Here is a 27,359-nt window from a genome sequence, read left to right as displayed (position 1 = left end):
AGATAGTTAAGTGGTGAGAAGGCGCCTTCGGATAAAAACGAAGTGCTACAAGAGAGCGATACCTGGAGAGTGGCAACTCGAACTGGTTGCATATGTAGTGGGCTACATCTCGTGGCCACAATAATTGGAATTTTGGTATCAAATTATAAACCACGATAAATCGAGAATCGCGATAATCAAGGTATTCCTGTATTTTGTTTGAAAATAATTTATTGTTCATATTGGGTTTTCACATCTCCAACCATTCTTCTATTTTTTCATATCCACTGTATTCTTTTTTTAACATGGTTTTCGTTTACATGGATTTTTCTGGAACCAATCTACTGTGTAAATGGAGAATTGGATATATATATATTTTACATTTTGAATTTATTTTTTAAATAGCGCAAAACCCTGGTCTAGAGACCAAGAATGCAACTTTTTCGAGCCACTTCATGCCTCCAGTAAGTGGGGAGGTGGTCTCACGGTGGGCACTGAAATTCATCTCCCATCTAAAGACATTTACAAACATTCATGCCAATGGTGAGATTCTAACCCCACAGCCTGTTAGTTGGTGAGCTGGTATACTAACTGTGTGGCCAACCAGGCCAGCAATACTTTTTATTCTTTTAGAATTTTAGCTGGATGTTTGACTAAAATTTATGTTGGATGGACAGTTCTCCATCATCAGTTACTGGTTTGTCATAGAGACTCTTTTTATAGACTTCTGTGAGTTGTGGAAGGCCATTCAAGTGAGCTGAATGTTTTGTCTAAATAAGCTTTTCTCTGATAGTGGGGAAAAAATAAGTTTTGATTATCTGCATATTAGAATATTTATAATGAATTAATAAGCAGATCAGTAGTCAAGTATACTGAATATATGATTTCTAAGCATATATTAAAAAACAAAGAGAAAAGTCCTAATCAGCTGTAGGCACTAAATTTTAATGTGCAAAATTACAAGAGGTATTGAATTACTACTGGCTTACTAAGCTGGTGATCCACATCTGTTTATCCTTCTGCAAATCAATAACCTTCTCTAATTTACTGCAAATTGAATACAGAATTTTGCTGATAAGAGTACGTTGCACTCCAGTGTCTCATTTAGTTACAAGCCTTGCACTAAACAAATCATTAAATCTACCAGAATATCAAGTTCTGCAATTGTAAATTCTAACTCCAAAACCATTCTTCAATGCAATTTTGATAACCTAGTTAATTTCATTTCTAGTAAAACTCAGTCCTGTTTTATTTCTTGCAAAGTAACATATTTTCTAATCTTATTTTTGACAGACCTCAACTCCCTGTTGGCAGAAACATTGCAAATATTGCTTCATTAGCATAAAAAGCATTAGCATTACTTTATATATTTGTCTAGCTGTGGATTACTCTTCTCACATTTGGGATAGTAGTCCCCTAAGAGCTTCCAAAAATACTTGGGGGCAGGGGGAAATTATTATTATTATTACATGACACCTCCAGGGAGTCCAAAGACTCATCGAGGGAGGGAACCTACTCCACAACTCTCCGTCTCCGCCAACCGCAACTACCTTCATCATCTACACCAACGTCGCCATCTACTGCCGACCACCACCACTAGTATTTTCACAGACAATCACAAACATCCATGCCCACAGCGGGATTCGAACCCACAAGCTTTGGGCTGGAGAGCGGATACGTTGACCACTCGACCAACCAGGCTGGCCCCAAAAAACCACCCCAAATGTGAGAAGAGTACTAACCTTTTTCTTACTAATTCACTTCACTCCACTTTCTTACACATCGATGGTCAGTTCTTTGTTTTGTATATTTTCTAGATTTATTTCCATGGAGACATCATCAGAATTAGCATTCATAATTCAATTACTCTCTCTGCAAAATCTGTTAAGATTTTTGCTGCAGCTATTTAGCTACTTCTCAATTCATTTCCAAACTCAGAACACATTTTTCCGTATCTTCATTCATTCATTCATTCATTCCTTCTACTGCTATCTTTTGAAACAATCTTCCCTTGTTACTTCCTAAAGATACAGACTTACTCTTCATATCTAATAATTAACAAGGGTTTCTTTTTTCTCACCTTTTTTTGCCCATATTGCATAACTGCATCATGTTACTTCTTGTCTTCAAAACATCACTATGAAGGTGAAAATTAAACAACACATCCTATTCTTCTCATTTCTGTGGGCTGATGGACCTTCTTAAGATTCATTAGTTTTGCCATTCTTGTAGATTTATGTTGCTTCCTTTTATGTCACATGCTCTCTGCCAGCTGCTTTTGTTCGATAATTTCTGTACTTTCAGGGATAAAAGATTCCCTAGAAAAATATCAAAACCAATTATTTTTTATGGCACCATGCTGGAAGTAAAATTTCTCAATTTAAGAAATACTTTGACAAATTTTTGAAGTATATAAGTGCAGCTATATTAAGAAGGGTGACCATGCTTTTCTGTTGCATAGAGAAGAGCATGGATGTACATCATATGACAAGTCATTGATGTACATCCTGCCTTCTCCTGCACTCAACTCCTCCGTTAACCACTCCTTGAATCCAAATCACCAGATTCATATCCTTCCCCATTTCCTCCAATTTATGCAACGGTGTTCTGTGTGGAATCCTGTCAAAATGTCCTTGCAATACCATTACCATCACTCTGGATTATACTGATTGGCCTATAATTTGCTACTTCTGTCTTGGAACCTCCTTAATATAGTGGGACTATTTTGCTCTCTTTTCACCCCATTGGCACTTTCTTCAGGAAGGTGCTACTGGGGTGGAAAGAGGGCAAAACAGTGCTATCCATGATTTAATGAGTGATGCTTCCAAACTGGGGAAGAATTGCTGAAGTTTTGTATCCATACATCTGTAGATATATACATTTCATTTATACTAAAATTGTAGCACTTCATACAGAAAATTATTTTTTAAAACTAAAAAATGTTATCATTCTGAATGTTAAATCTAATTTATTGCAGGCTGTGCTGAAAGACTCAAGGAAAGTGAAATTAGAAATATATTCGAAAATGCAATACTGGTGACACTTTATCCACGAACATCGATTATGATAATAATTCAGGAAATCCAGAATTCTGGGAGCGTATCCTTTATTGTAAGTTTACTTACAATGTTAGTGTAAGTTATTCATATATTATTTCATTCTCATTTTTGAAGTGCATGCACATGTTTGTGTGTGTGAGAGAGAGAAGAGAGATTCACACCCATAGGAGGTCTCACAAGCTGTAGCAAGTTGATGTTATGCATAGGCCCAATCTCAGGGAGAAGGAATGCACTGATATTCCTCTTGAAAAGCTGGAGATTGTGGTCTGTGGAGAATACTTAATGAGGAAGGTTGTTCCAGAGAATAGAGGCAGGAGAAACTGGTTCAGTGGGTTTTAAACTGTAAAAGAACTTTGGTGAGCTGCTATTCATATTTTAATATACTTAATAGAAAGTTGAAGAGTGATACCAGTTCAGTGAAGCACTGATATTGAAAGTTCCTGTAGTAAAGACATAAGGCTAAAACATTCTATCTGTGAGATAGCTGTTTAAGTTCGTATTGAGAGGGAGATCATTGCTCAGCCAAATTGTTCATCTCTAGACATCATGAAGAATTTTTAGGAAGATTTGATGTACTGCCTTAAATATAAACATGAAAGTGGTATACCAAGGTTGCATGAATTATTCAGAGTTCCTGTCTTGAGCAGTAAAGGATACAGAGTTTTTAGTGAATAGAATAACAGCAGTAATAAATACATAGTGTTGTTTTTTATACTAGGAAAGATTAGAGATAAATGTCAACCCCAGAAGAGCGAGGGAGAGAGAAAGCGAGATCTGATCCTGTCTTGTGATTTGTATGTTAAGACTAAGGGGGAAATAAATTTTGATCTCATTTGTGTGTGTGGAGGAAGAGCAAGTGCTGTTAACACTATTCTTCAATCGGGATATGGATAACTAAGTTACCATATCCCCATTGAAGAATGGTGTTAAGATCTGTTTATGATATGTTTAGGACTATGGATAAGGTTACTAGTCAGCAAGAGAAAGTCATTTATGTATGAGAGAAATAGCATGTGATAGAACAGAGCCCTGCATTCATAGTTGGAAAAGTCTGAACAGAAGAAGCCATTTACTATGAGGTTATAGTAATTAAGCAATATGGTGGATGGCTTGCTCACTACAGGTTTGTTAGAGAAAACCTGATATTCAATTAAAGAGTGAAAAGAAGATCAAATAATGGCATTTTGCAGAGCAGGTCTCAATGGCAGACTTGATCAAATGCCCTGGAAATATCAAGTGTTATTAGCACACCAAACATTTTCATGCTCCATCTCCATAGGTAGGTGATGTAGGCTAGAAAATAAACTGTAAATTTAGAATAGTGGAATCCATACTAGTGACCACTAACAGATGGGACTTGAGGAAGTGAAAATCCTTTCCTTTAGTGTTATACGATGCTGAGCATTCATTTTAGATAAATTATGGACTCTACAACCATGTTAGAAATAATTAAAGAAATATAAAAAAAAATTATACAGAGACAAGCTATGTTACATTTCACACAGTATGCTAAAGAGACAGTGATTTGATCAATGGTTATTCTACTGGCCTGACCTCTAGCGAAAATAAAATTAAAATCGATAAATGAAATAAAATAAAAACATCAGAGCTATTCTATTTAAGACAACATCAGAGAAACATTCTTTCATATAGACAGTTTTATTACAGCAAAAATGATGTCCTAGTTTAACATGACAATTGTTATATTAGATTTAAGATTCTGGATTACCTATAGTCCTATTTATTAGGTAACTCTTAGGGAGAAAGGTTATGTGGAAATTTCACAGGCCTCCTTAAATGTACGTTCATTTTCCATGTTTTGGTGTGATGTAAATAACAGGTGCTTTTCCTATCAATTCTATGTAAAGTGTTTCAAGGCATGATCAGAAAGGCCAGCTTTACCATAGTTATTATATTGAATATATACCAAATAATATCCTAAAAGCTATCACAAGTATATATGAAAATAATCAAATACAAATAAGATTAAATCACAAGCTATCATATACCAGAGAGATAAACCAAGGGGTCTGACAGGGATGGCCACTCTCAGCAACTCTTTTTAATATTTACTTAAATGAAATAATAATAAAATGGAATAAAAATCTACATCGAGGAATTAAACTTTCTCCTACAGTGAACTTAAACATCCTCCTTTTTGCCGACGACCAGATAATAATTACAAATTCTGAAGATAACTTACAGAAAGCCATTTTAGATCTAAATGAGATAGCCAAAGATTATGGTATGATAATATCAACAGAAAAGTCAAAAACTATGGCCTTTAAAGGACAAGATCCAGCAAGAACTAAAATAGTAATAGATAACAAGATCTTAGAACAGGTGAATTCATTTAACTACGTAGGATGTATGATCACATATGAAAAAGATATAAACGTAAAAATTGCAAAATATTTAAAAATAACAGGTGTAATTAACTCTATATTTAAACCAAACCTAGTTCAAAAACAAACCAGGCTAAAAATATACAATACATTAGCCCTACCAGTCTTAATGTATGGAAGCGAAATCTGGACAATAAAACAAAAAGACAAACAAAGATTAATAATAGCAGAAATGAAGTTTATGACAAAAAACTGCAAAGTATACCCTATTTGATCACAAAAGAAATGAAGAAATTATGAAAGAATTAAACCAAGAACCAGTAATAGAAAAAATTAAAAAATATAAACATAAATGGATGGAACATGTTCAAAGAATGAAAACAGAAAGATTACCAAAACAAGCCATTAGGAAAAAGAAAACCAGGACGTCCTCTTAAACGATTCAACGATGACTTCTAATGCTGGAACAGGCCATGCTAGGCCTAAATTCTTGAAATGCATGATGATGATGATTATATTTAATGTGTTATTTATGTTCCTGTTTTCTGATAGGAATTGTGTGTCCTGTTTCCTCTATATAGGACAAATTACAGGTGCAATGAATATGGTATACTCTAGGGTGATCCAGCAGAGGGAATGGATCCTTGGATGAGTTGAGTGAGTTCTTTAATTTTGCAGGAGATTTGAAGGTGGCTTTAAGGTTGTATTTCTGTAGTATTCTGTTTATTTTATCTAATATCCTTTTAATGTATGGAATGGTTACAGTTTTATTGTAGTTTAGTTTATTTTTGTTTTTAAGTGAGGTCTTGCAAAGAATTTTGTTGATAGTATTTTGGCTGTAGCCATATTTTAAGGAATGTATTGCTGATAATGTTTAATTCATCTTTTAGTGCATATTCATTGGAACAAATCTCCAAAGCCCTGTTTTTTAGTGTACTAATGACACCTAGTTTTTGTGTTGGTGGTGGTAGGAGTTTGTGTATATATTGGCCAGTATGTAGGTTTCCGGTAAACATTGAAGGAAAGACTGCCAGAGGGAAGACGTGTGACAAGTGTGTTCTGCTTTTCAATCTCAATTGTGAATTGTATGCATTTGTGTTGTTTGTTTAGGTGGCTGAGGAAAGTGTCTAATGTGTGGCAGCTATGAGGCCAGATAGCAAAAACATCGTCGACGTATCTAAGCCAGACTTTGGGTTTTAAAGGAGAGGAATCTAGAGCATGTTACTCAAAATATTCCATGTAAAAGTTAGCAATTGGGGAGGATAATGTTTTTGTTTACCCATGGCTGTGCCTTCTTGTGTAGAAAGTGTTTTGCCACACAAAATAGCAAGAACATAGTACATGAGTGTGTGTGTGAATTGAAACAACAAACAAAAAAGTGAGATAGCTAATTCACTGGCCAAAAGATTGCACTACAAGTTTTGATTTCTCTTCCCTTTTTATGCTACCAAAATCATATGAATTTTTTGACTGACTTTTATCATCATCATCATCAAATTCTTGCAATGTATATCTTCAAGGGATGTACAGGATATGATAGTACTACATTGAAAAATTTACATCATTACTAACTTACTATCTTCAATTTTCCTCCAGATCAGTCTGTTACTTGTCAAGACTTCAATATTATCAGATCTTATATTTCTGTCGTCTAAGGCACTTTGTACTGTATCAATCCACCTATATCTTGGTCTTCCTCTGGGTCGTTTTCCTGCCAACCTGGTAGAGAACACTTGTTTTGCTAATCTTTCCTCACCCATTCTGTTTAAGTGACCATACCACCTGAGATTATCTCTGCTAATGCATTCCTGGGTGCTGACAATGTCAAGTTCTTTCCTAATATCCTTTTTTTAATATGGTATTGCCATTGATGCCATCAGTTTTTGTCTCTAATCTTTCTCAGGACTCTCATATCTGAGGTCTCCAGTCTTTGGTCAAGTGTTTTACTTCTGACCCAGCTCTCAGATCCATAAGTTAAAACTGGTTTCAACACTGTCTTGTATACAGTTAATTTAGTGTTCCAACTAATTTCTCTTTTATTCCATATGAATTTATTCAACTGACTTCCTACCATACCAGCTTTGTTGATTCTGTTGTATATTTCCATATTTAATTCACCATCTTCACTAAAAATCATGCCTAAGTAGGTGAAATGTTTTACTTGTTTTACAGGTTCTCCGTTCACAACGCAGTTGACATTTTCAATGATTCTGCCTATTTTCATTGTCTTTGTCTTTTTATTGCTGACCTTCATACCATATCCATTACAACAGTTATTCAATTTAGTCAGGGAATCTTGCAAACTTATAGTGGATTTATTGATAAGTATAACATCATCCGCATAAAGCAAAGAGCTGACATGAACATCTCCAATTTTAATATCATGTTTAATACCACTTTCCTTCATAATGTGATCCATGTAGATTATGAATAACAGAGGGGATAATGTGCATCCTTGTCTCGCACCAGATTTAACATTAAACCATTTTCCTGTACTTCCTTCAATTCTAACTCCTGACTTACAACTCAAATAAAGACTTAAGTATTGCTTGATATAATGTGTCATTAACACCATATAACTGTATCATATTGAATAGCTTCTCTTTTTACACCTTGTCATATGCCTTTTTCCTGATCTACAAAACTTAAATACAGATCTTTGTTATATTCCCATGATTTCTCGACTATTTGTCGTAAAGTGTAGATCTGATCCTGACAGCCACTATTTGGCCTGAATCCAGCTTGTTCTTCACTAAGCTTTTCTTCCACAATTCTTCTCAAACGTTTCTCAAGTATACTTGCATATATCTTATCAGGAACACTCAGTAGGGAAATACCTCTGTAATTCTCACATTCAGTTTATTTCCCTTTTTATATATGGGTACTATGAGAGCTCTACTCCGATCATTGGGAATTCGTCCCTCTGTTCAGGTCTTCTGAACTATGCAGTGCAGCCACTGTAAGACTTTTATACCACCATACTTCAGCATTTCTGGTCAAATATCATCTACTCCTGCTGCTTTTCCACATTTCAAGCCTTTGATGGCTTTTTCTACTTCAAGTATGGATATGTATTCCTGACTGCATGTCTGGTCAGTGTTTTATAGCACTGTGCTGTCATCAATGCTTGTTTCATTTAGCAACTTTTTGAAGTAATTACTCCATACTTCAAGGATATCTTTTTCTCCTGTTTTCATGTCACCTTTATCATATTTAATTCCTTTTACAGCACTCTTTCCTCCATTTCTAAGCTTCTTCAACAAACTCCAGAATATTTTGCCACCTTCTTGATATTTATTTTCTATGTTCTTGCCAAAGTCCTCTCATAGCTTTTGTTTAGCTAGTTTTATGCAGTGTTTAGCTTTCTTGCATTTGTCTCTGTATTCTCTAAGAGCACAAGCTGACTTATTTGCCAGGAACTTTTGATATGCTTTCTTCTTTTCCTTCACTGCCTCTTTAACTTCCTGTGTCCACCATGGAGTTCTGATTTTTCTATCCTTGCAGAGAACCTCACCACATGCCTCTCTGGCTGAATCAATCAAAGTTTTCTTCCAAGCTTGCCACTCAATCTCCAAGGTTTGGTTCCTATTCTCAAACTCTTTCATTTTTTCTTCAATAATCTTTGTGTATTTTAGTCTACAGTTCACATCTGAAAGCTGCTCAATTTTTATTCACCTAAAACTTTCTTACATCTTATTCTTTTCAAAATGAAATTCAGTTTTATCCTGTTCAAGACTAAATATTGATCACTTCCAATTTCAAATCCTCTGTACTCTCTGGTGTTCTGTACCAAGGAGAAAATATCACCATCAACAATAACATAGTCATTGAGACTTTTCTTATTTCTTGCCTCTTCTCTCCATGTGAATTTGTGCACATTTGCATGTTGGAATATGGTGTTAGTAATAACCAGTCCATGTCCTGAGCAGAAATCCAACAGTTATTTGCCATTATTATTAGCTTTGCTCTTTTCTCCAAATTTTCCCAAAATATTTTTGTATGTCTGACAATCACTTCCTACTCTGCTATTAGATCCCCAACAAGGACCAACTTTTACTTTTTCATTCTGTCAGTTGCTTTTTCTAATGCCTCAAAAAACTGCTCCACTTCTACCTTAGTAGAACCTTCTGTGGGACCATAGGCACAAATAAGTCTCATTGTCCAGTTCCCCATTCTGATATTTGCCCACATCACTCTACTTGAGACTGCCTGCCATTCAAGAAGATTACCCTCGTATTTAGTGTTGAATACAATGGCTACTCCTTCTTTTCCTTGATTGTCATTGCCTGATTATAACATTTTGTATTTATTGCTCAGAAAGATCTCACCAGTTTTTGTCTTTTTTGTTTCAGTCATCCCTATTATGTCGATCTGGTACTTATCTAATTCCTCAGTAAGCTCCATTTCTTTGCCATTCATGCTTCTTTTGTTGATAGTACCTATCAACATATGAAAACACCCCAACTCAACATACTCTGGTGATGTTGAGTTGGGGTGTTTTTTCAGATTGTTCCAGTAGCTGACTTTTTTGTTGTTCACCCTGATTCTCTGGTGAAAGTAATGGGTGCCTTATTTAACCGGGCGACGCTCCAGCCAGCATGAAATTTTTCATGTTGTACCATTTTGTATTTTGGTTTAAGCCAATAAGAATACAGTTTGGTCGGCTAAATCCCAAATTGCTAGCCCATCCTCATTCATTCGGTATCCAAGTAGATCCTAACAAGGTGCACCACGAGAAGGTGAGGATTGGACATTAGGTCAGAAGCCCTGGTCGGTTCTCCGCATTCCTTTAAAGGCTATGTGGAGGTCTCCTCTCAGTTATACAGCTTTGACCCTTAACTTTTATCATATTTATATTGTAGAGAGAATTTTTATAGCAGTATGAATGTCTCCATCCCTAAGTGGTTTGCTGTGTGTGTGTGTGTGTGTGTGTGTGTGTGTGTGTGTGTGTGTGTGTGTGTGTGTGTGTGTGTGTGTGTGTCACTTTCTCTCCAAGAGATGGTAGTTTTATTTTTCCCTCACAAAAGACACCATGACTTGGGAATCCATTTCATTTGAAAGAGGTAAACAGAACTTGGACACGTTACTAACTGCCTTATCCAGTTAAAATTGAGTTCCCTGGTAATGAGTTTCTTGAGAGCTTAAATATATATGGTGAGGATAAAGAATTTTAATTGGCTGAATCATTTCAGAACAAATTCCTTGTAAAGTAATGGTCACATCTGGAAACGAATATATCTCTATAACATCCTCTCATTGAAGAGTTGAATTAACCATCTGGAAATAAATTTTAATGATAAGAAGTGTATTTTAAAAAAAATGAAAAACAGTTTTTGATTATGTTCATGGTGTCATTAACAGTGCATGTTTAATGTACAGCATCCATGTACTCCTTTGCCATTCAGCTCTAGATTCACTGAAAATAATTTTTCATTGTTTCTTAATTAATATCCACATTTATCCCATTTGATGTTAACAAACTTGCTTATTCTTCTTGATCCTTCTTATATTGCCAGTGCATATTGCTTTTTCTTGTTTTGGGATTACCATCAAAATAATAAGTACACTTTATGCACACTACACAGTTGTCCCTTTTTGCTACAATAATGAGGGCGAATTAAACAAGAAATACTAAATCAGATTCCTAATAAGATTTTAGATGGCTTTATAAATTAAATTTGTAATGAAAGTAGTAAGTGGGTAGAGCGTTTTCTCTTCCACTTAAAGGTAAAAAGTAATATAGATATTTTGAATATTATAGTTATGTATATAAGAATGTGAATCACTTACCTTGTAAAGAGCTTTGGGAGGAATAAAAAGTCCTGAATTTGTATAATCAGTTACTGTCAGCATGTATCAATTCAGCTTGTATGGCACTGGTAGACGCCAGCATACATATGAAGGGCCTGCTTGCATCTGTTTCTTGTGTTATAACAGATAAAAATGAGATAGTAACAGATCCAGATGACAAACAAGAAAAAGTAAGTAAATTTAAATTTCTGATGAAAATTTTTGAAAATTATTTCAAAATATGTTATTATTATTATTTTTATTAAGACAGACCTCCAGGGAGTCAGGAACTTATCAAGGGAGGCCATACTATTCGTGCCAGCTGTCATACCTGTTCTTGAATTCATTCATGCTACTTGCACACAACAACATCCAAAGGCAATCCATTCCAATCATGCACTACTCTATGAGAGAAAAATTTAGCCCTAATCCCCCCTTCTTGTTGACAGCATTCATTCTCAACTTCCACTGATGCCCTTGCATCCTTTCCCCACCCTCCATAAAATGAAAAATTCCATCTGCTAAAATTCTGTATGACCTTTTTAGAAGTTTCTAAATCTCAATCATAACAGCCCTCTTTCTCCTGTATTCAGCATATTCAGCCTACAAATTCTCAATCTGTCTTTGTAATCAGTATTCCAATCCTGATATCATTTTTGACACTCTCTCTCCACCGTATCAGAATCACCACAGTCACAAGGAGACCAGACACGTGCAATAGTCTAAGTGAGGTCTTATCGAGGCCTTGTAAAGAGGCAAAATGTCAAGGTTTGTTTGAGTATTGCAATTATTCTCTGAGTTGTATTTACAATTTGATCTATGCTATGTTATTACTATTTACAATGCTATATGATCCTTGAAATTCAACGTTTTGTGTATTAAAACTCCAAGATCTCTAGCCTCATTTCTTCTAGCATAATCTTGCGATATAATATGACATTGGATATCTAATCACACCAAAGTTCATGACATGCATTTATTAGCACTGAAATGACAGCCATTTTCTTCATATGCGACAATTCCAGCTTATTCAAATCTTATGAAATGAGTGCTGCTGATATGCAAGTACTGCATATCAGCAGCACTCATATCACAGTTATCTAACATTGTCACTCTTACACACAGATTTGCATGATTCCTCCCATCAGAATTCATTTTCCCCGACTCTCTATGTTGGTCTTATGTGAATTAATAATTTTTCAAGACTCCTGATGCCAAATGCATTCAAGTGTAGGCCGTTCCTCTTATACAAATACAATATTCCCTCAAACTCACTCCACACATCCAAAAACTTACATTCACTCCTTCTACACAGCCTATGCATCAAATCATTTGCCATCATAGCCCTTCTTCATAATTCATTTCCATCATGTCTAGGTGATATGCGAACTATTTTACTTTCTCACTCTTCACTCTCGATTCTTCCAACAGTCTTTTCATGTCCTCTTTTATACTTAATTTATCCCAAGTTAATCATTTACCTACCAGAATTAAGACCTTTTTTGCTTTGCTTTTCTGTTTTTTAGTTGCTTGCATTAATTTTTGCTCCAAGAAAATTAGGCGTTATAACCCACCCATCAATGGCATGCTTTATGATAGAGTCACCATACCAAATAATGTCTTTCCTTTTATAATCAACTTTACCAGATTTTTCTTATTATGCATTAACTTACCTGATTCTGTGCTTTGTTTTCCATTTTTCTGCTGAGCTTTTTTATTCTTCGTATGTTCCTCTAAATGCCACTCGACTTTCTGTAGTTCCCTCATCATCTGTCTAATAATCTTCTTTAACCGTTCAGTCTTGGAGGTTAAATTGTTTTCAATATCCTCTACCATATCGTCTTTAGTGGACAAAACTTTCCTGTTCACTACTTTGCTGTTCTTGTTAGCATTCCGTTTCTTCTGCACTTTTGTCTCAATTTTACAGCTCATTTAATATTAAAATATCACAATAAAATATATTATAAAAACATTAAATACTCTAAAAACATGAAAATCTACTCTAATGTACTATAAAGCACAAATTTTTTAAGGAAAAACACAAAAAAAGTTAAAAATCACCAATTTTGCATGAGCACTAAATTACACTGACCACTCACAACATAACCTTGAACCCAATTATACCCAAATATATATCAGAAAATTAGTATTTTCTGATGTATATCCTAATAGGATCTAACACATGTTATGACACTCTAACACAGTTGATTTAGAACTATTTTCCAATCTTCTTTCTCAGCCATTATCTGCATTCACTGAAGTTCTTATATGTTCTTTGGCTTTCATGTATGGGATTAGTGTGTATGTGTGTAAACACACATAAGCTTCTAATCTCTCTCTCTTAACAGTTGACCTTCCAAAGTAGAGGTTCTCAACCTATGGTGCATGTACCCCTTGGGGATATGTGTACCCCAGGTTGAGATAAAATTTTTAGAGGTATGCTTTGAGAGCTCAAAAGTCGCTAAGTTGGCAACACTTGATTATCCAGTAAGATGTTTATAATTTTATAAGATTTCTTTAATTATTTATGTCACTCTTTGTGTTTATCGATATATGTAATTTATGAATACAACATTTAATGTGTGTGTGTGTGTGTGTGTGTGCGTGCGTGTGTGTGTGTGTGTGTGTGTGTGTGTGTGTGTGTGTGTGTGTGTGTGTGTGTGTGTGTGTGTGTGTCCGTCCGCTCAGTTAGCCTAGTGGCTGTGTGCTTTGCAACTATATGCCTGGGGAAGGAGTGTCCTAAGTTCGATTCCCATTGGAGACGTGAGGAGCTTAAGGATCTTCCTCAGCCATAGCCAGGTTAGCTGGTCCTGGGCATGGACAGCAGGGATTTTCCTTCCACAAAGCAGGAAAACCGGCCCCGTGAACATGCACTTTGACAGACATGGATACTACCGGGAATAAGAAGCAACCAACCTATTCCTCGGGATTATCAGTTACGGAAGCTCACGCAGTAAAATGTGTGGCCTACATGAAACATATGACAATATATATATATATATGTTTTATTTTATTCCCATTGTTATACTATAACTATAGTTTTATCTGTCTACAAGGGGTATGCCAGTTACATACACATTTCCAGGGGATATGCGAAGCATAAAAGATTGAGAACCACTGCTCTAAAGCAATCTTAATTGCATTGATGATCCCTCTTTATGTTCCCCTGAGACTTTTATCTACCATTTTTCTTGCAAATGACTGCAACATATTAGATTAATTATGCTTACACACCCTTGTGCTAAATTTTATATTTTATAGTCATCGTCTGTGGCATTGTAATATTCTATTTATTTATTCTTATATCTTAAATTCAACTGTGCCTTTGTTAACCTTTTACGTGCTGCACTCCCAGCACCTGCCTTAGATACCTCTATGCTACTTTACTCTTAGATTAACTTTAATCTGCTTAACATATAGCTCACTGTTAATCCTACTTAATCTTATTTCCTGTTCCCACTGCTAGCAAACAGACTTTAAGTTATCAGCCTATCTACGATATGCAGGTTACCAATCAATCAGAAAAAAATTTTTTTTTAACAATTGCACCATTCTAATTGAACTAATGTAGTTTGAGAATTAAGATAAGGAATTCAGGCAAGATCTTAGTTAATACACATATTTTTCTATATCAAGTTGTGGCGATTTTCAGTCATAGTGCACGCATGTTTGCTAGTTTTTTTTAGAGATAGTGCATTGGCAATTGATCAGGCAAAGTAGTTAAACAAACAAAACATTTTATTTAAACCTAGAAAGAATGTGCAATGTACACATCAAAGAGGAAATGATATCTCTCTCTCTCTCAGCCTATCAAAATACAATAGGGGAAACATACAACTGACTCTATTACATACAAATGTAAACTTATTGAAATTAAACATGTAACTATTCCCCGAGTTATATCTTAGCTCAATTTCTTCCATTATATGTACAAATTTACAATCAATCTGCCCCTTTGTAATCAAAACTCGTTGCTTACCACTTTTCTAACAAATATCTGTAAGCACACTCATTACATATAATAATTCCAGTTTCACCTTTACAAAGCATTAACAAAATTTGTGCCTACTTACAATAGCCCTTTACATTCACATTTCGGTCAATTGCACAATACCTCAGTCCATCTTCACCATAAGTTACGATTGTTGCTTGGACGATGTAGCAGTTCTCGCTCTGGGAATTGCCAGACAAGGTCACTGCGATTCTTCCATCAGTAACTAGAAAGGAACTGCCAAAGTCTCCGTTATGACCGCAGGTAGTAGCACTCTCCTAGCACATCCATACATTCAAACAGGAGCTCCATCGAATAACAGCCTCACCTACACAATCACTGGAACTCCGTTCTCTGGGGAAGGGGCGAAACTTGGAATCTAAAATTTGAGAATGCTGAAATCGAGAATGTTGCTGGTTCATCTCAGTCCTCTTTTATATCATCACTAATCCTTAGTTACTACAATGTAGTTTCCAGGATTACCCGCCAGCATGATGACGTCACTTCGGCTCCCTCTGTTCATGAGCGCATATTTTTATTTACTAAAATAAAGAGCCAAAGGCTTCACTTTGGCGATGCAAATCTATAAGAATTAATTGGATATTAAATCCAGCATTATTTCAAAGTCAAATATAGAAACTATAAAAGTTATAAAAGTTTCATATGAAATTTGACCAGAGAGCTTACAGGAATACACTCACCGGCATTTACGAGTTGCCATAGCCGGACCTTATAGAAGACAAGCTCGCTGCCCAAGCATCAGTATATTTCCCTCCTATTAGTCCATTTTGAAAAGGTTTCATTAGGCTGACAGCTATTTCAGACTGGTCGGTTTTCATCAGAGACTAGGCAGAAACCTTAAGAGAGCAAAAACTCTCAGTACTAAATAACTTGAAACATTGGAGAAGTATATTTTTCGTGAGTGAGCTCTCCGTTGGAGCATAAAAGTATTTACTAAAATAAAGAGCCAAAAGGCTTCACTTTTGTGATGCAAATTTATAAAAATTAAGTGGCTATTAAAACCAGTATTATTTCAAAGCCAAATATAGAAACTATAAAAGTCTTATATCTGTTTTTTTAATCATTTGTATGATATTTGATTCCTTTTGTGGTGGTGTTTCTTTCATTTCAAAGCGTTCGTAACGTTTATGAAATATTTTGCCACCTTCATAATATTCATCTTCTACTGAAATATGGAGCCAAAGGCTTCACTTCGGCGATGCAAAATTATACAAATTAAGTGGATATTGAATCCAACATTATTTCACAGCCGAATATAGAAACTACAAGAGTTTCATGCCAAATATAGAAGCTATAAAAGTTTCGGCGGATACAAGCATAAACAACCTTTCAGGACAGGGGCAACATGTGGTAAAGGTGGAGTAAGTTCTAATCACTTTCCTTAGTATTTTCCATAATGTAAAGCACATCTCCTTGTAGACATCATGTTGCTATGCATTATGGAAGGGGGGATCACTGCCCAGACTGGTTTCGACCTTTGTTGAGGTCTCATCAGCTGGAGTGAGACCCAGATGTAAATACCCAGGTTGAAGTGATGCAGAAATCATTCTTTCCCATATGAGTTGCCAAAAGGTGTCGCATCTTAAAAGGTACCAAGTGTTGGATCCTACTTTCTACTATGTTGTATATTCTAGCTGTTGACTGACTCCACATTCAAACACAGAGAAAATTTATTTTTAACTGTGCCACTCTATCTTCTAATTTGCATAAGCAACATTTATGAAATCAACCATCAGCTAGCACAAATTGTTATCAACTTAATTCAGGCCGAAATTCTCCTTATTATATATAGGGCTCCTGCTAAAATTCGAATTTTAATAGTGGTGCAATGAAAGAGATCAGGCAAACACGGGATTCAACTCAAATAAAAATATTTAATGCTTTAACACATAAATTTACATTAAAACAAGGATTTCTAGTAGGGATAATACAATTAAAAATGAATAAGTTCTCATTAAGACATTAGTAATTTACTCAGCTGAGGATATCATTTACGATTAGAATTTATGCATATAAATTCCTCTCTTCTTATCAAGATTCCAAACACAATTTCACTCGGAACAAATTTATCATTCAATGTACTTAAATATTGACTCAGCTTAACTATTCAGAACAATCACAAAGCACAAGTCATCAGACATTCTTTCAGCAACTTTAAAGCAACTTTTATCAATCTAACACAATAGTCCTCAGAAAATTCAGTTTCAATTTTACGTTACGTTCTCATGTAACAGACTTCACTATATCACACATTCAAATATGAACTATTAATCCAGAGATACTTCATATATTACGTTTACGAGGAAATGTTTCACTATATCACACATTCAATCTTGACTGCTAATTTCAGCAATATGAACTATATCATGTTCTCTAGAAACAAGCTTCGCTTCTTCACACGAGGCATAGAAAAGATATCCTTACTCGTATAAACAGTATGGCTTCCTCATTATCGAGAATCCTAGAAACGCTCCTTGGCTCTTGAATACTTTCACTTTGAGAGCACACAAATATTATAGAACCTGATTAGTTAACTCGGGAGAATTTATCTTCTTGTTCGTAATTGCCTAACTTTCAATATTTCCTAGTCATTCTTATTATCCTTTCGTCCAATGCTATCCTTCTGCGAGGCAATAGGAATTCATAAAAGAATAAGAGCTCAAAGAAAGATAAGTCAAAATACAGAGCAATTCCCAGTCCTTCCTACTCCTTTCAACCCCAGGTTATTTTTCTCTCCTGTGTTACTTCTTTTTCATGTACTCTCATGACATCCTACTCTCCTTTCCCACCAAAATCTGGTTCTAACTGGTTTTGTTGTAATAAACCACGCTAAAGCACGTGCTGGCTAAAAATAACATAATATCTCACAACAACCAATCAAGTCTTATTTTGAAGAAATCTTGGAATATTAGATTTTATTAATAGCATAATAAGATTGCATATTTTACAGTATTTATTTCTGCTTTAGTAATATTAATTTCATAATATACAAGCGATATTTAATAATAGTTTTTACAATTGTACTTCATATCAAAATAATAAATGAACAAAGAAATATTAATAAACATAACTTGAAAGAAATCATATGAATAGCATACTATTAACAAGAGATTATTAGTCTGATGAGCAAATTTGGCTTAGGGAATGGCAGATTATGTTGGACTCTGAATGAAGTATTAATAATTTCCAATTCTCCTCATTCAGAATCCAACACAAGAATTACTGAAATATAGAACCAAAGGTTTCGCTTCGGCAATTCAAAATTATACAAATTAAGTGGATATTGAATCCAACATTATTTCACAGCCAAATATAGAGACTACAAGAGTTTCATGTTGAATATAGAAACTATAAAAGTTTCGGCAGATCCAAGCGTAAACAACCTTTCAGGACAGGGGTAACTTGTGGTAAAAGTTTTGATGAAGGATGGAGTAAGTTCTGATCACTTTCCTTAGTATTTTCCATAATGTAAAGCACATCTCCAACTGATCAGAACTTACTCCACCTTTACCATGAGTTAGTAAAGGTGGAGTAAGTTCGCTTTACCTTGTCCTGAAAGGTTGCTTACGCTTGTATCTGCTGAAACTTTTATAGTTTCGATATCCGGCACGAAACTCTTGTAGTTTCTATATTCGGCTGTGGAATAATGTTGGATTCTATATCCACTTAATTTGTATAATTCATCTTCTATATTCTTTCCCAAATCTTACCACGACTTCTGCATGTAACTACCAGAATCTTGGTATCCATAGCATAGTTGCAAAGATGTCACTCCATTTGCTCTTTGTTTGGAAAGGCAGTTCAAATTTCATATTAGGATGTAAGGAACCTTTATAATGGCATTTCAGCAGAAGGTGATTTAGCTGATCTCATAGTGGTGGCAGGGTTTTTCGTATCATAAATCGGGCAGACCAGCACTAGCCAAAGAATGCATGCAATTCACAGATACAGGGTGTTCGGGATAAATTTGACAGTTTCGTAAGGAAAAAGAAAATCTTCTTTGTATCTATTAAATTTAATGAATTGACAAAAAAACATTACAGGCAGAGTTAATTACAATACTATCAACAAGATTTACTCAAAATAACCACCATTAGCATCGATCACAGCTTCAATTCTGCTTCGGAACCTCGAACAAGCTGATGCTACAGTCTCCCTGGGAAGGGCCGCAAAAACTGTTTTAATTTTATCCATTAACTGGGCTTTTGTATTACTGGAAGTGCGATTGGTGTCTTTTTCAACTGCGCCCCATACAAAATAATCCATGGGGTTAAGGTCTGGGGAGTTTGGAGGCCAAACATTTGGACTGGTGAAGTCGTAGAAATTTTCAGACAACCATTTTTGACTTTTCCCAGAGGTGTGGCAAGGGGCCGAATCCTGCTGCCATACATACGGCCTACCATTGGCTACCCTTGTTATCCAGGGCTTGACTACAGTTAGCAACTCCACGAACAAAGCCCGAATTCCAATGCCAGGGTTCTTCAACACCTGTTCCTGCAGATTTGCGAGGAATTCTGCTGTACGAACGCAATCAGATCGTCTGCTAGGGATCTTTCTTCTTGCTACATCCTCGTAGTCACCATTGCAAGTCTCTAGTTCATGCCTGATTGTTTTTACTGTATTCAGGGAGCATTGGGCAGCAGTCGTAATATCCTTATTTTGATGGCGGGCACGAATCATCATGATACAAGTTATTCTCTTCCATGATTCAGGTGGGTTCCAGCTATCCATCCTTTCTGACATCTTGTATATGAATGAAGAAGGGTCCAAACTTTTAAATGAAGAGAAGTGTGTGTTAATACATGTAACTTACGGAAAAATATAATTAATTATAAATATGTCAAATTTATCCCGAACACCCTGTATAATACATTGGCAGCTTAGCCTAAGTTGCTTTGGCTGCAGTTCTAATTAATTTCAACCTTATAGTGTGCTTGTTGTGCAAATATGCACACAGACTTTATCCGCGTTATTTCTGCTGTTGATGAGAAATATGCTAAACATTTTAAGTCTGCTATAATTTTCCTCATGAAGACTGTTTGTTGGCCAGTTATTTTAACTGAGTTTGAATCTATTGGTTATGCACGCATTGTAGTATTCTTCATCAGGAGAGTGAAATGGGGGAAAAAGAATACAATGACAAGCAAATTAATGGTAATAGTAACAAGAATAGTTAGAAATGACTAAACAATGGTGAGCATAATTCATGTTCCATTTTGATGTTAATTGATAAGTGTCCAAGATCTGCACACCACATTTTTTGATGAAAGATGACCTGATACAGGATCATACCCTGTTTGTCATTACATTGATGTAGGTTTTTTAACATTTCCAATGAATGCCCTGACAAAAAAAAAAAAGTTGTAATCAGTGTGCAGGCCATTTTTGTACAAAAGTGTACAAAATTTTTAATACAAAAATGGCTTACATCGACTACAGTTTCTTCGTCATAGCATTCAAAGAGTTGTGAAGTGTTAATGAAATCTACATCAGTGTAACAAGAAACAAAGTATGATCCTCCTACCTCAGGTCATTTATCAAATACCTGGCACACTTACCATTGTTATTCCTTTTCAGTTATTTGTGTTCGTTGTCTGAGCAATTCTGGTATAGACTTTTTATGTCCTGTTCCTGCTCTGCAGATGAAGTTATTTGTGTTACTGTTCTTAAATGTTTAACTTTATCCCAGTTATTCAACTGGGATAAAAAGTTAAACATTTGATTACACCATTTAAGAGCTAAACTGACTTACATATGTCAAATTACATTTTATTTTTAAAAGAATTAGAATATATTTATTTAATTTCACCAATATTGGTTACAGTCCTAAAAAATGTTGAACAGATTGCTTTCAAACATGCCCACACTTTAGCATGTTGCAGCTACCATCAGAGTAAATGGGATTCATGGATTGAGCATACATCTTCTATAACCATATTACCCAACACCAAAGCACACTGGAACAAGATCCAGAAAAATGAACAATATCACTTATTCACTTTTGATCATAAAATAGTAGATATGCAGTTGCTGACCCTTAGAAATTTGCAGATACCCTTCGGGAGAATTTTGCCAAAACATCAATAGTGTATTCTTACTCACCCAAATTCTTGGCCTTTAAAGAGCACAGCAGAAAAAAACACAGAATTTTATTCTCTTCAAACCATCTGTAACTGTGCAACAGACCATTCAAAAAAAAAATAACTTGAAACTGCTTTGCTTCAGTGTTGATCAGGTTTCTATGCAATGGTCAAGCATCTATCATCATCATCATCCATTAATCATCCTCTATGGTGCAGTCTTCACTAGGAAAGAATTTTCAGATACTTGTCTACAAAGGACAATTATTATTTCCTTAAGCTGTTTAGGGATCAAGGGAAATGAGGCTATAGACAATGCATGTAGACTAACTCTCATTCCCTACACCATTTATGGATTGAAGGATTAATATCCAAGTGGGGTAAACATCATGGAATACAAAGATAAACAATAAACTATACCAGTTAAAGCCTGAAATTAAATTGTTGCAGGTCTAGTCTTTTCAAGAATCATAGAGATGAAGCTGTTTTTGCTTGACTCCACATAGACCATACTCATCTCAACCACTCCTTATTGAAGAGATGATGAGATATTTTTGTGTGAGTACCATCACCCTTTTTTAAATCATCTTTTAATACTCTGCTGTTTCTCTAATGAGTGTAATCATTTTTTTAAGCATGAACTTGGCACATAGTCATAATTGCTGATGTCTCATTAAACATAAAAACAAATTAATCAACTGTTTTGTGCCACTTAAGATTTTACACCACTAACGGCTTGCATGTTAGATAATTCAGGAAGCCTGACAAACTTGGTACTTTTTCAAGCTTCTGTATTAATATGATGGGTCTTAAACATGTGGAAAAGGATATGATCCTCTCTACCATCTTATGTTGTTGTGAGTCTTGCATGGCATATATAGAAGTGTGGTTTTATGAAATATCATTGTATAAACATGCTCAGAATCTGCAAGCTGGCAAATATTTGAATTTTCCTCTGATTCAAATTGAATTAATACGTCATTATGACCCAACATGTAACTTCAAAGATGTATAAGATATTGTATATCCCTTAAATATTTATTGATAGCTTCAGTTTTTGTAAATTTGTTATGTCTTCTCTTCAGTGTTATCAGCTTTTTAATTTCTGTTCTAAAGTCTGTGTATATCTTACTCTGATATCCCTGCTATTTCTGTTTTGAACACTGTTATGCTAATCTTTTGTCACTTTCTGTTTAAGTGATGCTACCACTTTTGATTAGCTCTGTTAACAAATTCTTGAATACCAATAATATCTATTTCCCTTCTAAAATATTGTTTGTAATATGGTAGAACTATTAAAAGCAATCTGTTCACTTCCATGATTTTCCCCAAGATAATAACTGCTTTGAAGGATTCTTCACCCCCTTCCCAAATAACACAGGTTTTTCATCCCACAGGCTATTTTCTTTTTTGCCTTTTTAATGTGATTTCATGTGTATCATATGTGTTACAGTAGATGCAAGACATGAAAAAGTAGTCCTGGAAAAGAAAAAGGGAGAAAAAAAAAAAAGATGCATTGAAAGTTCCTAGCAAGTAAATCAGCATACACACTGAGAGAATACAGAGAAATTAATGATGGAAACTTAAACTTATGTGAAATAAATTTATTAGCTGTAAAATACAATAACAAGAATAGAAGCAAAATAAAATTAAAATGAAAGAATCAATTTCAAAAAGTGCTACTACATCACTAGTAAATTCCCAATTATTAAAAATAAAAAAAAATACAGTAAGATAATAATTAGGAATTTGGATAAAAATTATATAATATCATAGAATAAGAAACTATTTTTATTATTTTCCTGACTAGTTTCTCCTGAAATTCTTTTGTTTCACTTCATCATAATAATTACACGAATAAATGAGAGAGAAAAAAACTAGAAAGTGTGCATTTGTTATGCTGGCTGCTTGTTTGTGGATTGCTGAATATTACTGGTAGACACGAGTATGCTGTGAAGAATTAAGTGAAGACCAAACCTGATGTAAAATTATCCCTTGTTTTTGCACTGTAGGCGTGTTTCATCGTTTCAACAGATTCTTTGAACCCCCTTGAGAAAAAAATAGTAATTATGTGGTGCATTTTTGTTTGTTGCCACACTACTTGATGTTTGTATGTTTGTTTATTCATGGAACTAGTTGAGAAAATAATAAAAAGAATTTATTATTCTATGTGATACTTTGTTTTGGTGGAAAATTACCAGAACACATTCCTAGCATGATTTAATAATATTTCCCATAAAAGGAATAACTGAAGGCAATCGGATCTGTTTAAGTTCATTTGGTGTAGAAAGGCCTCACAGCTCTCCTTATAATAACCATCTAGAAGAAATCTTTTATGTAAAAGTTTAGGTTTTTCTCAAAATACTCTTTTTAGTCAAGATGGCATGTTCTACGTGGCAGGACTGCTCAGGTTCAAGACTGCATATAAGATTTTATGTTCTTCATGACAGATCTGCCAAACTTTCCAAAGTAAGACAAACCAGAGGAGCAGGGGATCTGGTTGATACCTGGAAGGTTGAGTAGAGAAAGCTTGTCTTTTGGTGAAGAAAGGAAGCTTGAAATCTTCTTGACAGGGTGAAACAATATTCCAATATTAAGAGGTTTTAGAACTTTAGTGGTACGTTCAGAAATTCCTTTAATATATGACAGTGGAATCCAAGTGATATCTTCAGAAGATCTAGAGACTGATGGCCCAAAGCTGTTAAAGGTAAAGGATTTATTAAAGCCATTTTTCATAAAAGCAGATTAATTTCCATCTGTAATTTTTCAAAATATGTCAGCATATTTATCTATATGGAAGCAATACAGAGAAAAATATAAGAAATCAGTGTGTGTGTAAAATGAACTAGCCAAAAGTTGTGAGAATAGTTTGGTAAGAACATAGAAGCTTAAGAAATGGAGGAAAGAATACTGTATAAGGAATTAGATATAAAAACTGAAAATAAACATTCTACATATCTGGACTAATTACTTAGAAAAATGCTAAATGAAACAAGAAGCGTGAGAACAGTATTGAAAATATTCGAGAGGAATGCAATCCAGAGTGCATGTCAGTACTGAAGGTAGAAAAAGTATCGAAAACCTGAAATGTAGAAAGGCAGCTGGAGTAGATATTTGACCATAAATGCTCAAGTAAGGAGGTATAAAGGTTTTACTGTCGTATTTCACTGTAATTCAGAAGTTCAAATTCCACATGATTGGAGTGGAGTTCTCATGCCACCTATCTATAAAAAAAACTGAAATAAAATTGACTGTGAGAATCAGAGGAATTTACCTACTGACTGTTCCTGGTAAGATTAATGTAATTATATTTGAGAAAAGGGTAAGAAGGGAAGCCTGTACTCAGTTTGGAGAAGACAAGCTGAGTTCAGGCCAAACAACAGTTATCAAGATTAGAATTTCACTTTAAGACAGATGATTAAGAAATTATATGAAATTATACAACATGGATATGTATTTAAATTTTGTAGATTTTGAACAGCAGTATAAATGTTCAAAACAATTATATGATGTAAAAGGGACATTATACCAAGCAATATATAGTCTTTAATTAAGTCGTAAGTTAGCAGTTTGAATTGAAGAAAGTACTGGAAGATGTTTTGATGTAAAATCAGGTGTGAGACAAGGATAAACACTGTCTCCACTGTTATTCATAATCTATAGGAATCGCATTATGAAGGAAAATGGCATTATTCCTGATATATTGTGTTGTGGCCTAGTATTGTTAGCATTAGTGAAGTCTAGCTATCAGAATCAAATATAGTAATTGGGATCAAGTGTAATGGGTATACTATTTTCAGGAATAACAGAAGAGATAGGAGAGGGGAGGGGTTGCAGTACTACTAGTGATATCAGCTTGAGTCCAGTTGGGGGTAGAAATGCAGGAAGGTGATGATGGAAATAATGTCCCATGTGGCAGTGAGGTTGAGGCTATCTGGTGTGAAGTGGAGGCTAACAGAATGAAATATATGGTTGGAATGTTGCTGCAGACCTGCTGGCTCAGTTACAGGAGGTAGTGAAATGCATTGCCAATTTAACCTTATGGATACCAGACAAGTGATCATTGTAGGTGACTGATTATTCAGGCATTAATTTGGTGGAGGAGAGATCTTGTCATAGGAATGAAGGGGAGTTGAGTTGTTGCAAGACAACTTTTTCAAGCTGCATCAGAAGGAATCTCTGTTAAGAATATGACTATTTTAACACCAGTTGGTGATGATCGTGCTATGCTATCTTGGGAAGTATCTAGTTAGATTGATGTTGCATTTGTAATGGATTACATGCTGAACTGCAGAGCTGGAGAGAGAGAGAGAGTACCATCTTTGGCCCCATGATGTCAGTTACTGAGTGGGGAAAATGTCAGTGATGTGTTTCGGGAATCTTTGAAAAAGTGCTTAAGTGAGGCGGTGTCTGAATGTGTCCCTGGGGTTTGGGAAATAGATGGCATGGGAGTGAAATGGGTGTACAATCTTATTAAGGGAAAATGAAAATGGCCTTCAATTAAGCATAAAATTATGCATGATGATATTTCCAGTGGCATGTTATATTAGCAGGGTTATGCCACAAGAAACTGATGAGGCTAGAGATCTTGACGTGTAATGGGATAGACATTTGAAGTTCAAAGGTCAGATAGCAAAAATTGCAAGCACAACTCGGAGGATAATTGTGATGTTGAAAAAAATAATTTTGCCTCTTTACAAAGCCTTGATAAGACTGCACCTTAACTACTGCATGCAGATTTAGTCTCCTAGGTTTCAAATAGATAAAGGAGCTGTGGAAAGGGCGCAAAGAAAATTACAAAGATTATATAAGGATTATGGAATTTAGATTGAGGACATTGCGAGATATGTGGATTACAGATTCTGGTTGGCAGGAGTAAAAGGGGGTGATATGATAGAGGTCTATAAACTTCTGAATGGGTGTTATAGGATATCGTATGATGAAATTTTTCATTATATGGAAAGTGAGGAGAAGACAATGGGGCTTTTATGAAAGTTAAGTTTGTTTGCAGTTAAGGAAAGGGTAAGAGCTAGGTTTTTCTTTCACAGAGCAGTGAGTGAGTTTGAATGGTTTGCCTCTAGAGGTAATGAGTACATCTAATATGAATGAATTTATTGGCAGCTATGGTGGTTTGAGTGATGTATGGCCTCCCTTGATGAGCCTTTGACTCCCTGGGGGGGGGTCTCAGATAATAATAACAATAATATCAGAATTGGAGATATTTGACTTACTTTTCTACTTTATGTATAGGATTTTATACTCTTAAATAAATCCATTACAATTTTGCAGGATTACTTAACTAAATTGAATAAAAAGAGGTAGAAACACAGAAAACTTAAACTGCATTCTGAATAGAGAATCCATAGAACAAGTAAAATAAAACATAACAGTTAATTAGGCTTCTTAATACCTGTGGGAAGGCAGTTGTAATAGCATTTGCTCTGTTAGTGTTAGGGTTATACCTCCATACCTATATACAAATACAATATCTACCAATAATTATCCACACTCCTGTTATTTGAAGTTACGGAACATTCCAGGTTTGTTAATAACATAAAAACCGGTGTAAAGATAGTAGGAAGCAGTATATCATCGAAGCAGTTGAATACAGGTGTTATCATGGGCTGTCACATTGCTGCATGTCCATACGTACCATTGCCGTTCAACTGGAGCATTCACGATCAGAGGTCGGTGATGTGATCAACAAATAGAGACATTCTGGCATCACTAGTGCAGGAAAACACCCAGGGCAGATGCAAAAAATGACTGAGAGGGACAGGAGAGTATTAAAGTGGAGGACACACACACAAAAACCGGCTACAATTGGCACAGACCATCCGCGATGAGTTCAGAATGCAAGTAATACCATGGTGAGCATTAATACTGTATGAAAAGAACTCCGTTTACTGGGCTTCCACGAAGAGGACACACAAGCCGAACATCACAACACAAACAAGGCAGCTTGTCTATCCTGGTGCAAAGAGTGTGTGAAGCGGACAATTGACTAGTGGAAAATGGTACTCTGGAGCGATAAATCAAGGTTCACCTGTTTCCAGCTGATTGACTGGTGAATGCTTGTTACCACAATGTGCTG

General features: G+C 35.2%; 1 protein-coding gene across 1 annotated transcript in view; it reads left to right on the top strand.

Moving 5' to 3' along the window:
* The window catches only part of Rrp46 (exosome complex component Rrp46), a 121,039-nt gene that overhangs the window by 57,182 nt on the left and 36,498 nt on the right, over positions 1-27,359 (top strand). The window contains exons 4-5 of the mRNA XM_090395827.1: positions 2,957-3,078; positions 11,224-11,364. Of these exons, the coding sequence (XP_090251953.1) occupies positions 2,957-3,078; positions 11,224-11,364 (263 nt within the window). The remainder of the gene's footprint in view (positions 1-2,956; positions 3,079-11,223; positions 11,365-27,359) is intronic.

This window comes from Typopeltis vanoorti, chromosome 7, assembly GCF_054136105.1.
Source record: "Typopeltis vanoorti isolate ZY-2024b chromosome 7, IOZ_Tvanoo_1.0, whole genome shotgun sequence".
Taxonomy (NCBI): Eukaryota; Metazoa; Arthropoda; class Arachnida; order Uropygi; family Thelyphonidae; genus Typopeltis; species Typopeltis vanoorti.
This window is presented reverse-complemented; position numbering and strand designations above follow the sequence as displayed.